The following is a 16,009-nucleotide window of genomic DNA, read 5'->3' as shown; positions in this document are numbered from 1 at the left end:
GCTGGTTTCAGAAATGGACTATCACCATTTTTTGTTGCTAGCACTTAACAGTGAGCTTTAAGAGCCCTCTATGTCTTGAATTTTGGGCTCCATAACCCACTTGTCCCAAAGTGAGTCATTTCTTTGAAAGAAAAATAAAAGGAGGAGGATTTTGCTTTGGTTTCTATTTCTGTTTTCATCTTGCTGCTTCAGCTTTTGCTGTAACAAAGGTTTATGTAAGCATCACAAAAAAAGGCCCTAGGTCTTGCGCAATGTTTAATAAGCTCCTATAGAATATATAAATTATATGTGCAGTCTAAGAGTTTTTTAAAGATTGTTTTCCCTTTCATTTTTCTTTTAAAATAGTATATTCAGAGGTATCCTGACAAAAATTAAATGACTGTGCATATTAGAATACAAAATATATACCTAATTTATGTATTTGACTCCTTACTCTTGTTATAAAATGCCTTATTTTCTTGATTCCAAGATGCCATCAACTGCACTATCAATTACAGCAGTTTTACAAGAAATAACAAGACATGATTACAACGAACATATACATCAGCAATCCATAGTTGTCAGATGCATCTAAAATTCAATAAAATAAAATAAGAAAAAGTGGGTGTCTTAAACTTAAGGCCAAATGATATTTTTTTGGAAATGGAGAAACTGCCTCCATTCACGTAGGAAGACTTTAAGCCAGCTTTCTACACAAAGAAGCATTTACCGTAATACAGTTTTACTTCATGGAACACCGCCCTCTTTCCCCACAAGTTCTCCCCAGGTTATACCTTTTAATTATCTTAATTTTATTTTTTAAATGCATTTCCAAATGAGAGGAGCCCGGGGCTTCAAATACCATTTTTCTAGTTCTTCTTTAAACCTATTTTGGCACCTACATATAAAATTATATTGACCCGATTCACTGGCATCACTGAAGACAAAGATGGTCACATTTTTGGCGTTTGCGGCAAAAAGAGGCGGTGGGGTGCCAGCACGCCCACCGCCCGCCTAGGGCCAGAACACGCCGCCCATCACGCGCTGTGCGCAGCCAGGGAAGGGGGCAGTTTTCCAAGCCCGGTAGCGCCCCCACGCGGCAAGACGCCCGGGCGCGCGGAGACGCGACAGGCGCTGATCGCGGTCCCTCTTGTGTTCGCTCTCTCCGCACTCAGGAGCACGAGCATGTTTGACATGCGGTGTGAGGAGGAGGCCACGGTGCAGCCGCACAGCAGGGCCCGCCAGGAGCAGCTGCAGCTGATAAATAACCAGCTGAGGGAAGAGGACGACAAATGGCAAGATGTGAGTTCCGGCCAAGGCGCGCGGACAGCGGGGAGGCTTCTGGTAGCAGAAAATCCAGCCGGGTGGGTAGAAATGGACCTGAAAGCCATGCGAGGGAAGGGAGCCCTTAGAGGGTTTCAAAAGGTAACACGGTAAACGTGGGACTCAACGGAAGGTGAGTAGCAGCGTGAAGGTATGGAGTGATAGCCCAGACATGTAATCAGCAAACACCCTGGCCAGAAGCTTGGCCACAAAGGTGGGGAGGGGAGGCAGGAAACTGGAATGGGATGCAGAATTGAGGCTGCACTATCTTCTGAGGTTATATATTTGAAACTGATCATGATTATGATGATAGTAACGATAACAATGACCAACATCAAACATGTACCAGTACCAGGCATTGTTCTAAGTGCTTGCATGCATTCATTTAATCCTCTTAGTAACTCAATGAACTAGCAACTCTTATTGTCCTCGATTCCACAGACGAATCCCAGCACAGCTGTCACTTGCTGAACGTCACACAGCTAGCGAGTGGGGGAGCCAGGATTAGAACCAGGGAAGGAAGGCTAAAGAGGCTGATGAGGGCTTTGAGATTGTGTGCTGAGAGCCAAAGCGGGGAGAGAGGAGGGAGAGTGGATTATTTCGTTTAATTCTCACAAAGCACTCTGGAGGTAGCTATTGCAAACTTGACTACACCTTTAGTTTAAAAAGTTAACTTCTCTAAAGTTGATAAAATATAGTAACAATTATGTCTAAAATATTTTGAGCACTTACTGTGTGCCTGACACCTTACATCTATTTTCACATTTAACCCTACAAGCTTGTAAGAATAGGTACTATTATCATCCTCATTTTAGAGAGGAGGAAATGGAGGCACAGGGGGACTAAGAAACAAGCCTGAGATTCCACAGCATGGAAAAGATAGAGCTGGGATTATTTCCCGCCAGTGCAACCCCATCCATCTGACTCCAGAATCCTCACTCCTCATCATTATGCTATAACTACCTGTAGGATTGTGGTGAGGTTGTTGTAAGGATCAGATAAATTAATACATATAGAATCACCAGATCTAAAGGCTCCAAAACTATTTTTTTCTGCATTGACTACCTTCCGAGTGGAAAATGAATCCCTACTATTCTTTTGTCAGCAAATCTATTCACAATGCAGAAGTTATAAATAGGAAGGAATGAAGTTTCTTAGTTACCTTGCGAGGCAATTCTCTGAAATTTGGCAACTGACATGAAATGTGATTGCATATTTCACACTGCCATATTTAAATAAATGTGCTGTCCTGCTATGGATACTGTAGATAATATCTGGATGTTTCTGCCTTTGAGGCATTCCGGTTCCAGACTTACATTGGATTGTGTGAGAATGCACACAATGTTATAGTGCCTGGGCCCATAGTCAGTTCCCTAAAGAGTAGAAATGGAGATGACTAAACTCTGAAGAATACAAATGGAATTATGCGCAAGTCTGAAGAAGAATATTATATCTCTCTTTCCCTTCCAGGACCTGGCTCGTTGGAAGAGTCGTAGAAGAAGTGTTTCTCAGGACTTAATCAAGAAAGAGGAAGAAAGGAAAAAAATGGAGAAGTTACTGGCTGGAGAAGATGGGACAAGTGAACGAAGGAAGAGCATCAAAACCTACAGAGAAATTGTTCAAGAAAAGTGAGTTCTTTCTGTTGTCATTTTTAATGTACAATATTATCTAGGTTTTTTTTTTTTCTAAAAATTGTTGGCTGTCATAAAGGTTCTGATAGTAACATTTTTATATTCCCTGTACTATCTCTTCAGTGCCACCCTGGTTTCTACCAAGGTCCTCTTTGCAATTTTCATTAGTTGACTTTGTTATTGCCTCTCCCTTCTACGTCCTTTAGAGAGCGGAGAGAGAGAGAGTTGCATGAAGCATATAAGAACGCTCGGTCCCAGGAGGAGGCAGAGGGGATCCTTCAACAGTACATTGAGAGGTTCACCATCAGTGAGGCTGTTCTTGAACGCTTGGAGATGCCAAAAATTCTGGAAAGAAGCCATTCAACAGAGCCAAATTTATCCTCCTTCCTGAACGACCCCAACCCCATGAAATACCTGCGGCAACAGTCACTGCCTCCGCCCAAATTCACTGCCACTGTTGAAACCACCATTACTCGTGCCAGTGTTCTGGATACCAGCATGTCAGCAGGCAGTGGGTCTCCAAGCAAAACTGTCACTCCCAAAGCAGTGCCTATGCTGACACCCAAGCCTTACTCCCAGCCCAAAAATTCTCAAGAAATTCTGAAGACCTTTAAGGTAGGACAAGTTCCTTAAGAATAGAACCAAAGTTGAACTCCAGGGAGTCAAGGGAGAGAAGCATCGTGACTCAAGAAAATGTCATTCTTTTTACCATACAGAAGCAAAATGTGTTGACATTTACAGCTGTGAAAGCCATAGGTCTCTGGAGATTTGGTTTATAAATGCTTCAGGGACGGTCGTTTCCCTCAATTGCTGTTGTTAATACAGATGGACTCCTAAATAAGATTGATAGTGGAGTCGTCTCCATGAGCAAGGTCTATTTCCTAGTTTGATATAATGGCATGATTTCTCTGTACTAGTGGTAAAAACGCTAATTTAGTAATACCCTAGTATTTCTAGGTATCGGGAGTTATGGCAGACTCCTCAAAACAGCATTTTATTTGCTTTTGGTTCAAATAGAAGTATAGCAGCTGCCTCTGTTTTAGGAAGAAATTAGCATTCAGCATCCATTTGACATTGCAGCATCCAAAAAGATGCTGCAATTGATACAAATACAAGGAACACATGGGAACATGGGACATACTTGGCCCTCAGATGAGACAGGTTTTTTAAACAAGTGGAAAGAAACTGGGTTGTTTTGCTAATGAGTGTGTAAAATAGTGTTCCAGACTGAAGAACTTGTGGAAACCAAGCATCTTTTCACTTCCTCAAATTCAAGTACTTTCCCTTATGTTAGGAGGTAGCACTCATCCTTTGTCTTACATTCTTTTGACTTATAAAGAAAAATCAGTTCCCCTTGTCCTTGTGCTTAATGAGTTTGTAACAAACAGAGGTGGACTGCGTCACTCCGAGATGTGACCATTACGTAGAAAAGTTTTTGTAACTGATTGAGCAATGCGATGCCATGTAGCTTCCTTGCTGTATTTCAAAGGGAACAAAGCTACCCTTTCTGACTTTTGCTAAAATAACTCTGAATGTATCTCAAAAATCTCTCTTAGGCTTTGATAAAACAAAAGAAAAATGTCCAGACTGTCTCATCTGGATCACATTGAGTTGTTTGTCCCCTTATAAGGACAGGGGCCACGTCTCTGTCATTCATGGCTTCATCCTGAGAGCCTGGCACAGTTGCCCAGGACAGAGTAAGCACTCAGCAAGTTTTCCTTAAATAAGTAAGTGAATTTTTCCTGAGAAGATGAGCTACTAATCATACGGACTCACACACACACAGATACACACATGCCCATGTGTGCTTAATGGTCTGCCTAAGTGTTTCAGAAGCTTTCCTTTACCTAGGGCCTATGATAATGAATGGCTATGGTATTTCCTGAAGGAAGATTCTATGTTGAGGTGGCCCAGAATAGGATAGGGAATACATTTATTTAACTGGATTTCCAAGACATCTGATCATACAGTCTAGGTGTCCACTTTCCCTCCTTTATGTAAATAGTGCAAAGTGATTGTTTAAACAGAAGAATTAGCATAGATGATTTTATGGCAGAACTTCAGCTCTGAGAAAACTCTGTTCTTCACCACTGCGGCAAAGTGGAGCAAAGTGGTATGGCGGCCTCAGAAAGCACTTCCATGGAGGGGGTTATTAGAGAATTTGAGCAGAGGCCCTCTTAGAGCTGGAGATTACTCCGCATCACTCACTGGTGGGGTCCCCTGCCTCATCATAGGCCTCACTGGCTAGTATTTCTATTGATGGCCTACAGTGCCATTACTGAGTGCATGGACAGCAACTTTGGTCAAAGGTAACATGCAAATCAGACTGTTGTTACAAGCTAATAATGCCAGGACAGAAGCTAAGGAGTAGGCGTGTGTGTGTGCGTGTGTGTGTGTGTCTCTTGGAGGGCAGGGCAGGGAATACAGGCTCCGTTGTTTTTCCCGTACAACAGAATTAAGGATAAAGGAACATCAGAGAAATAGTTTAAGGCATTGTTTTTCAAACTGAGAGTTACCACCTGTTGCTAGGTTATAAAATCAATTTAGTGGTTTGAAGCCAACATAAAAAAAATGAACTGGAATAGAACACAATAAAAAAACATAGTGTATCACACAATGAAGGCAAAATTGCTTGGAGAAACTTCTGTTTCAGTTATATTTATGTGTGTGTGCTGAGTTGTGATTTAAATTCCTTTTTATGGGTAACAAATAATAGAATAAGAAGACCAGTGGCTTAAGGTAAATAAACTATAACTAATATCCAGCCTTACATTATTTCTTTTAAAAGATTTTAAAAGGCCTAATGAGGCTGGAACTATAACTAATACCCCGCCTTCCATTACTTCTTTTAAAAGATTTTAAAAGGCCTAATGAGGCTGGGCAAGGTGGCTCACAAAGTAATGCCAGCACTTTGGGAGACCGAGACAGGCAGATCACTTGAGACCAGGAGTTTGAGACCAGTCTGGCCAACATGATGAAACCCTGTCTCTACTAAAAATACAAAAATTAACCAGGCATATTGGCACACGCCTATAATCCCATCTACTTGGGAGGTTGAGGTACGAGAATTGCTTGAACCAGAAAGGCAGAGGCTGCAGTGAGCTGAGATTGCACCACTCCACTCCACCCTGGGCGACAGAGTGAGACTCCGTCTCAAAAATAAATAAATAAATAAATAAATAAATAAATAAATAAGAGGCCTAATGATAATAATGGCTAATAGTTAAGACTTAAAATGTGTCAGGTACTATTCTAAATTTTGTACATATGGTAATCCATAAAATCTCCATAACAGCACTATGAGGAAGATACTGTTACTTTAAATTTTGCTTCTGAGCACAGAGAATAGGAAACCTGTTGAAGATTCCATGCTTGTTAAATGGTAGAGCCAGGTTTCAATCAGGTCACCTAACTGCAGAGCTCCCTCTCAAAACCACTCTACTTTCTGCCTCAAATTTCAAGACCGAGATTTCCAGATGCCTTTCAGTAAGCCAGGCTAACTACCCTCTCTGGTTTCCCTTTCTTGCTCTAACTGCCTCCCCTAGATGTGAGTGCAAAACAAAAATATTTTAATGTGCATGGTCTTTTTCTTTTAAAAAAATGGAGGTTATAAAAGTAACTAGAAATAGAGATTCATTGTAACAGAGCATAGTCTCAGGTCCCTTACCCTCTGCCTTAGCCTCAAAAAAAGTATCTGTTGCCCCTGCTACCACCATGGGATAAGCTGTAAAAATATTCCTCATCTGTGGTAAGTTCTGCCTCATTTGTATGCTAGCCAGAAAAACAGTCAGAATTGTGGAATAGCAATCAGAACTGAACTGAAACAGTATTGGAACCCCAATATGCGGCATGTGTTTGTACTTAAGATTCTTTGGTTTTCTGTACTCTAAAATAAAAGCAGACCATAAATGAGGTGAACATGAAATGGAATCTAAAGTGAAGTGGCCCAAGCAGGCAAACTACCTTTTAAGGAGGCCCTTAAAGATAGCGTTTATAGAAGCCCTAACTTGTAGATCCCATCAGAACATTTAAGAGACCTCTTTCTTGATTGGACTGTGGTTTTTAAATGATCATCTTTTGAGGTAATTCTGAACGTGTCGTTTTGTTACAGTCTTTGATTGGGGTATATATAGCATGTTTTTTGTTCATTCTGGTTTTTATAGGTAGATGGGAAAGTCAGCGTGAATGGAGAGACGGTTCATAGAGAGGAGGAGAAGGAAAGAGAGTGTCCCACGGTGGCACCTGCCCACTCCTTAACCAAATCCCAGATGTTTGAAGGTGTGGCCAGAGTGCACGGGTCTCCCCTGGAGCTGAAACAAGACAACACTAGCATCGAAATCAACATAAAGAAGCCAAACTCTGTTCCCCAAGAGCTCACAGTAAGAACCGAACATTTCCCCGCCTCCCTTTGGGATAATTCCATGGTGAAAGAATCTGTTTTTAAAAATAAGTAGGTCATGATAATGACCATTTCTTTCTATGTTGGCGTATTAGTTTGCTAGGGCTGCTGTAAGTATCACAAACTCAGTCGCTTAAATGACAGAAATTGTCTCACAGGCCTGGTGGCTAGAAGTCCAAAACCAAGGTGTTGGCAGAGTTGGCTCCCTCCACTGGTCATGAGGGAGCATCTGTTCCAGGTCTCTCTCCTAGCCTCTGGTTCCTGGGCTTATGGATGTGTCATCCACCTCTCTGCCTTCATCTTCAGTGGTGTTCTCCCTATGGATGTGTCTGTATTCTGATTTCCCCTTTTTATTTTATTTTATTTTATTTTTTGAGATGGAGTTTTGTTCTTTTTGCCCAGGCTGGAGTGTAATGGCTCAATCTTAGCTCACTGCAACCTCTGCCTCTGGGGTTCAAGCAATTCTCCTGCCTCAGCCTCTCGAGTAGCTGGGACTACAGGCATGCACAACTGCACCCAGTTAATTTTGTATTTTTCATAGAGACAGTTTTCACCATGTTGGTCTTGAACTCCTGACCTCAAGTGATCCACCCACCTCAGCCTCCCAAAAGTGCTGGTATTACAGGCGTGAGCTACCGCACCCGGCCTGATTTCCCCTTTTTAAAAGAACACCAGTCATACTGAGTAGGTCCACCCTCCTCCAGTGTGACCTCATCTTAACTAATCACATCTGCAGCAGCCCTATTTCCAAAGGTCACATTCTGAGTATTTAAAGGGTTAGGACTTCAGTAATATGAATTTTGGGAGACACAATTCCACCTGTATCATTGGGGTATAATGGAAGGTATTACAATTTATGAGCCAGAAATTACCTTTTCTTGTCTCACTATTGGTGTCCAGTGTTATAGAAGAATAAGTAAATCTTTAAGATACCTTTTTTTTTTTCCTGTTTATTTAGGACCTCATTAGACTTGTTAGTGCCATTTGAAAATAACTGGTGCTATCAGAATCTGGCTTTCCATCCCCAACGATATATATAAAAGGGCCTTTTTCTTATTAAAGAAACAAAAATTCATTTAAAAGCTGAAAGTAATGTAGAGCATGAGAGTACTATTGAATGGCAAAGCTAAAAAAATATATGCTAATACAGGTATGGCAGAAAAGTGAACTCACTATGATATTTGTTGCTTTGGAGTAGAAGACATCATTGGGAAAACTACACTTTCTTCCATCTCTCACCAGAAAGACTCACGCTGGTTTTACTAATCTAACCAAAACTGTCACTACACAGATACAGCCCTGCTTTTGAGGTGGGGGCTGGACTCTGTTCAACCTCATTTGTCCTCACCAGAGGCTGAGTTTCTGCTGTTCTAATTTATAGCATTTGGGTTTGTATTATAGTTAAAAGAAGGAAAGAACTGTCAAGATATTTTCCCCCAGGACCTAGAAAGGTTTGGTGTGAAAGGAAACGTCTTCCAGCACCAAGGGAGCTGAGCGTTGTGTGACCCAGCTAGCTAAAACTCACCCAGAAGGCTGGATATCATTATTTTTTTTCCTCTATGATTAGTCTTTTGAAGACTAAAATTATGTTTTTCAGAGGAGTTGAGAAGATATAATTTTTCCCCGCAGTACCCAAGTGCTCTATGAAAGAGATTCACATGGGAATAGACCAAAATCATTTTCTCACCATGGTAACATGTTTCCTAGTCTCTAGGAGCAAAGTTTTGTGATCCAGGCCAATGCATTCTCTCCTGAACTTGGACTTCCTGGACTTCCATTTTACTTTTCATTTGCATACGTCTTACCTCTGCTAGAGATTTCTTGCAGATGATCAGGAGACAGAATATTGAGTTCTGCTAGCAGTATGAGAACTTAACTGATACAGTAAACATTAACTTATGCTGTTAAAATTAGACTAGAAGCCCCCCAAATTAGACATAGGGGTGGCATTGCTTTTCAGGGCAGTTAATAATTCTGTTCTTATTTCTCTTTTGCCATTTTTCATGATGAGCATTTTCTAAATTCCCTTCATAAAAAAGATTTCACATTGATTACATATCCCCCAAAGTATCTTGTTTTAAGAGAAGCAAAATTACACGATCTGAAAGAAACCATGCTATTTCAAAAGTTTATGCATGATCACATGGAGAAAGGTGGCCTTCAGGACTTTCTTCCTAGAAACGAGCCGGATCCTGGTCGCCTAAGGATGCAGGTCTAAACTCAGAAAAGCCTGGGAGTCTTTCCCTTTTGTGTATTTCTTCCTTGGAGAAATTGCCTAGTTCAGAGTAATTTCTAGTTCAGTGAACCCTAATGTTTCTGAATAGGTAGTAGTATTTATGGACCCTGTCTATAGTACTTGAGGCTCTTAAATCAACTGGGACAGGGGGTATTGCATTACTTTCTGTGTGGGAAAATCTCTGTATATATCTCTCAGACTATAAGCTATTAGCTGTACTACATAGGACTGTGGCTTATTACTAAGACACTCATCATACTCACATGCAACTTAGGACACCACAAGTTTTCCATTCAGAGTGAGTTATCCCAAGAGTCATTTTAAAAGAATCACTTCTCCAGTAAACCTACTCCTCATTTTACTTCTTTCTGCATGATTCCAAGCAAAGCATTTCTTGACTTTGTTACAGCCAGTATACTCCTGTTAAAATAAAATTAAAAAAAGGAATTACTTGGTCATGGCAAAATATGGTGACCAACTTAAAACAGGAGGCTGCACTTCAGGGCCTCCCAGAGATTGACACCAGCTTGGACTTCATTTTCTGTTTCTAACTCACTTGCCTGATTCTGTGGGGCTGTCAAAAGATTAGTGTTCTTCTTTTTAAATAGTGTCTTTCTTCCAAAAACTGCATTCCCAACAGATACACTCTCTACAGAGGAGTAGCTTCACCCACCAGTAAAATGTCACAATTCCTTTAGGGTGAGCTAGAACTGTTCAAAGGGCACAGCAGCAGCAGTAGGCAGGAGCATGAATTCAGGAATGGAGGGAGAACAACAGAGAAGGGCGGCCCGAGACCTGCTGGGGGAAGGGATGCGTGCGAAACGTCAGCGTCTGGGCCCCGGATGGGCACTATGGATGATGTCATGTTATCTCTTCAGTTTCCTTCTACTTCATCTTTCTCATTTGAAACTCTTGGGACCATCACTTTCTTACTTTAGAACTAGATCCAAAATTAAGTTAGGAATTTCAAAAAATGTTTTGTCTGTACCTCCTCATGCCAGATAATTCCCAGTCATCTTCAGTCAAATCACCTTTAAGATAATAAGATTGTGATAGCAGTTACCTTGCAGATGGGCACCTGTTAACTGGTAAATACGAATTAAGGACCTACTGTATTACCTGTTTTTTGAAATAGAATAAACTTCTAAACTTGCCAGGAAAAAAATGTTCATAAAGCCACTAGAAAAGTATACAGAACAATGTAGAATTAAATCCAGAGGGACTCTGACTTAGGATGGTTCAACTTACGATTTTTCAACTCTATGATGGTGCAAAGGCAATATACGTTAAATAGCAACTGTACTTCAAATTTTGAATTTTGATCTTTTCCTGGGCTAGTAATATGCAGTAGGACACTCTCATGATGCTGGGCATGGTTGTGAGTGAGCCCCAGCTCCCAGTCAGCCACGAGATCACAAGGGTAAACAACCAATACTCTGTAGTGCGCTGGATCTCCAGATGATTTTGCCCAACCGTGAATGTAAGAGTTCTGAGCATGTTTAAGGTAGGCTAGGCTAAACTATGATGTTTGGTAAGTTAGGTGTATTCAGTACATCTTCGACTTAACGATATTTTCAATTTACAACAGTTTATCAGAATGTAACCTTATCATAAGTCATGAAACATCTGTACTAGATGGTGGAGTAAGAAAACCAGAGGAATATAAGATTGCAAAGAACAGGCAAGATCCTTGTAGGCTGGGTTTAGTCTGGGAAGGTTTTGTGTGGATGTGGAGTTTGAAACTCGACAGTAAGTGTGGGATTTGTATTGAAGTGGAGGAGGGGCTATTCTGCACACCAGGAAGAGCAGGATCAAAGGCATGGACAGTGGTGAGGAGCCCACCAGAGGACCCCAAGAAGGCTAAGAGGTGATGAGTGTGCTGTATATTCCAGGCAGAGGGATCAGGTCCTCCTCTGACCACCCCGTCCCCTCGCCCCCAATTATCCCTGAGATATTTCAGGGGTTTTGTTCATTTCAGCGTCTCTGTTAAAGGACCAGTGGAAACCTCTCACTTTTTTTTTTTCATTTTAAAATACTGGCTTCTGTAAGAAAATCCTGTTATAGCACACAAGTAGACTCCTAGAAATAAAGGACTGTAAAATAGTTTAGAAGGTCTTCTAATCTGAGGGCTAATATATCCTGTGTTTAGTGGCCTACAGAAAGATATTTTTATGTATGTCTCCCCCAAAGCTATTCCAGTGTTGTCTTGATTCCCTGTCAGTTACATTTGTATCTGAAGCTCTTCTTTCCTCAGTGGCACCAAAATGACCCTTTTCAAAAATACCTAAAATACTTCACACACTAGATCAAAGGTTAGACTCCACCTGAACAAGTCAAACTGTCTGAGCCTTAATTTATATTTAAAAAGAAGTATAATAATAGCAGAGACATCAGATGGTATTGTGAGAATTCATGTCTGTAGAGCACTTAGCACACTGTCAGGTGACTCAGAGACCACAGGTGCCACTCAGCTATCTTTAATATTGTCATACAACAAGTGGGAGTAAGGAAGTTGTAATATTTAATACATTTTGCAGAAGCCCATAAAGGCAATCAGTATGAAGTTTTTTGGATTAAAGTAAGATGGTCAAAGTTACCGTCTTGAACAGATGTGAATTTCATACAAATGAGATTAATTCCTTGTAATCTTCTAACTCAACTTGTTGTTCCAACTGTAATTCTCTAAAAAACATACAGATGTGGACAGCTTTTTCTAAAAGACAGTTGTCCTTGCAGACACTTACATGATTTTTCCTGCAGCTTTTTTTTGTTTTTGTCTTTTCCCCCCTTTTGTAGAGAATGGGGTCTCACTATATTGCCCAAGCAGGTCTCAAGCAATTCTCTGGGGCTCAAGTGATTCTCTCACCTCTTCCTCCCTACATGCTGGGATTACAGGCATGAGCCACCATGCCCGGCACTTCCTGAAGCTCTTTTTGCCTTTCCTGTTGTTCCCTCCTTTCCAGTTCTGGCCCCCTCCTGCCACCTAAACCCCTAAGACTCCCACCCATCTACGCCTGTGTCACTCCCTTCCATGTCTGTTCATCGGATCTCTCTCATCAGCTCATCTCAAATGACGCAGCCCTTGTTCTCCCTCCTAGTCAGCACCATCCCACCAGGTTCGTGGCAATTTTCCCTCATTGACCAAGGGCCAAACTCACCTATTGGGTATCTAAACTACTTCATCTGCTTTTCTCAAACTAAGTCACAAGGTAGGTCTGTTTTTCCCATTTTGAAAAAGCTCTAGGTCTTCCTCTTGAAAATTCAGTACTTATGTTTTCTGTTCCAGGAAAACAGACAATTGGATCTTTCTTGAAACATTGCATTTTGCAGTGAGAGCAGGGTGAAGGCATTTGAGTAGGTGCTGTTTTTCTTACAGCTGAGACCAACTGCAAATTCCTTTTAGATGGCAAATGTCAATAAACATTTCTTTAGAAACTGGTTTTCTCCATCTAGAAGTAGTTGTAAGATTGCTAGATTTAATGATTTTTAAGTCATTAAAGAGATTTAGATACAGATGCATTTACAGATTTCAAGAAAGCATACATCAGAGAAAATAAAAAATTAACCTGGCCTACCTATCCAGTTACCTGGATCAAAACCTCATTTTTTTTTTTTTAATTTGAAAAGTTTAGTACAAAAAAAAAAAAGTATAAGACATGGAGAGCCTGATTCTCCATATAGATTCTCTGTCTTCCAGTGGCAGTAGATATTTGGAGGTATAAAAGTGAAAAGAGAAATCCATGCACAGCATATGTGGCACCTGGGTCTGGCACCGCAGTGCCAGAGCATAAATAGACTGATTTTCCAGGCTTGTGTCCAGATAAGCTATTCAAGACAAGAGCCAGGAATTCACTCAGAGTCACAGAACCGTTGCTCAGGAGAGGACATTGGACATCATTTGTTCCAACCCATAGAGGTTAAATGATCAGTCCGAGCTCACCAGCAACTCCATGCTAGAGACAGGCCCAGCACCCAGGTCCTCAGTCTCAGGAGGGTGCCTGCCCTCCTGCTTCACATTTCTAATACATCTTCCAGTATCGTTCTCTGGGCCAGTCCACCACCAAGATCCTAGTTAAAATGAGCAGCCAGATGCCAGGTAGGCTTTGGGCTAGACCGTGTCTCTCTCAAGCCAGGAAACTGCCGCCTCCCACCTGAGGCCCCAGGGCTGAGTCTGGCACCCGGGCAGTTTGGATCACATTCTCAGTTAAGGGGAAGCCAGCTCCTGGCTGAGTCCCATGCAGTCTTTCTGTGCTCTCATTCATTCACATCCAGGGATCTGTTTTTATTTACTTGTTTTCATTCTTGAGAAAGTGTTACCAATTGGAGAAGGGAAGGGCTCTCTGTTGAGCTGTAACCAAAGAAAAATACAGGTCAGAAAACACATTTTTCCAGCAAGGCGGGTTTGTTTGAAGCAAACCTCTGAGTGTATCACTGCCAACTTTGAACTCATTTCCTTTGAAGTAATGATGTGAGTACAAAAGTAATAAGCCTCCAGGATGGAGTATCCAGACATAAGTTAATTAACCTGGCTTTGGGGATTTCCCTTGATTACAGATAGCCTATATACATTGCAGAATACAGAAAACTGGAGAAACCATCAACTACCTATTACTCAGCCACTCTGAAATGAATGCTAAGATTTTTAGAAAATGTATATTCTTGTTTTTCTCAGTGTGTATAAAGTATTTTTAAATGGGTTCCTGTTATTCAAATTGCTTGCTTTTTCTCTTACTTTATCTGAATATTTTGCTAGCAGTAGCCAGATTTTGATGACTAGCATACATTTAAACTAAGCCAGAGTATACATTCCATAAATAATGCATAATATTTATTTACTTAACAAGGATTACGCATCTGGCTCCTAATCCCTCAGAACCTGGACTGAACAGAAATCCCTGAGATGAGCTGATGGCCAGGGGCAGTTGGGTCTCCAGGAGCCAGGAGAGATTCCAGGAGAGTTCTAATCTTTTGCAGAATAAATGAGTGGGAGGTAGAGGAAAGAAAGGGAATGGAAAAAGCAGTTTGAATCACTTCAGCAATAAACAAGACTCTCAGGTGATAGATTGCCTCTCCTGGATCAAAACTGCCAAATACTGGAGGACAGCTTGGAGGGGATATGACTCTAAGCCCAGATGGTGGAGCATTGAGATCACCAGCACAGGCAGGGTTCCCACCTCCCCTGCCTTCTAGCAGTATGACCCTCGGTAAGTTGCTTCACCTCCTGGGCCTCAGTTTCTTCGCTTGTATAAAGGGAATCATATTGGCACCTACCTCCTAAGCTTGCTCTGAGAATTATGTGAGATGATTCTTATGAAAGGCCCAACAGCACTGACACGTGGCAAGTGAGTAAATATTGATTGCAGTTTCTGCTGTTGCTACTATCAATTTACCATATCAAATGTCAGGATGTAACCTTTAAAGCATCCTTTTAAGGTAAGATAAATTGGGTTATCTGGAGTTTAGTGTTTGAGTGCTGAGCCATACAGAAATGCCTTGAGAAATGTGAGAATTCTTGAAAGTAGAAGTTCTCCGGCACGCGTCAGTGGTAAAACGTTGCTGGAATGTGGTGCGCTGGTACGATAAGCCTTAGTAAAGTAGTTAATGCTTGAGCACCCCCGTCCCCTTTGCATCACACATCAGGTCTACAGGGCTTCACGAATTGTCTTATTTCATTGATTCTAAGTGGCACACTTTTCACATTTTAACATCTCTGAATCAGGATCTGTCTTATAATCAATAGTGCAGCATATTTAACAGATGGTGTGTTTTCTTTCTTAGTAGGACCTAAAGTAATACCACTTAAAATGGATGGCGTTTTAGATTTAATAAAATATGTTCATTTCTTTGTTCATTTTTGGTCTGGTGAGACGTTGGCCCTGTTGTGCAGTTATTTGTTTTGTTTATAGTATTTGGAAACACCAGTGTTCTCAAGAGGCTCATTCATCAATATTTAACTGCAAATTTGTTTCCTGGTCTCAGATGGTTTTCTATAATGTAATCCATTTGTGGGGAAGGGAAAGCTAAAAATCAGTATTTCTGCCAGTATTTTCTATATAGACATCATAAAACAAAAATGCCATCATGTATTAATATTTCTACATGTGTGGGCGAGCACTTTAAATTATAAAACCCAACTTATTCTTTTGCAATGCTAAACTGGTTGATCTTCAAATCCCACTGCCATGTTGGTGGTTCATATAGTAAACAATGTAAACATACACATGTACCATAACCTAAATATAACAAAAGAGACAGTTAACTATTTTCACTCATTTCATTCTCTTGCAGGGATTCAACCCAGACTTGTTGATATATGAAAATATTACAAAATCCATTAAATAATACCAAGGTGATGCATATTTCCTGCCTAGGGTTTTAAAAGTGCATTTTAACTTAATATTATGTTCTTCCAGAATTGATATATATGACTGTCCATCATTA

The 16,009-nt window shown here is 40.9% G+C and overlaps 1 protein-coding gene across 24 annotated transcripts in view; it reads left to right on the top strand.

Moving 5' to 3' along the window:
* LIMCH1 (LIM and calponin homology domains 1) overlaps positions 1-16,009 on the top strand; it is a 341,748-nt gene that overhangs the window by 284,933 nt on the left and 40,806 nt on the right. For all 24 annotated transcript variants that reach the window (XM_009206726.4, XM_017958654.3, XM_021938405.2 and 21 more), the window contains 4 exons: positions 1,155-1,281; positions 2,773-2,930; positions 3,140-3,548; positions 7,097-7,312. In XM_009206726.4, coding sequence (XP_009204990.3) covers positions 1,155-1,281; positions 2,773-2,930; positions 3,140-3,548; positions 7,097-7,312 — 910 coding nt within the window. The remainder of the gene's footprint in view (positions 1-1,154; positions 1,282-2,772; positions 2,931-3,139; positions 3,549-7,096; positions 7,313-16,009) is intronic.

The sequence above is a fragment of the Papio anubis genome, chromosome 3 (assembly GCF_008728515.1).
Source record: "Papio anubis isolate 15944 chromosome 3, Panubis1.0, whole genome shotgun sequence".
NCBI classification, from domain to species: domain Eukaryota; kingdom Metazoa; phylum Chordata; class Mammalia; order Primates; family Cercopithecidae; genus Papio; species Papio anubis.
Note: the sequence above shows the minus strand (reverse complement) of the source record. Positions and strands in the feature narration are given on the sequence as shown.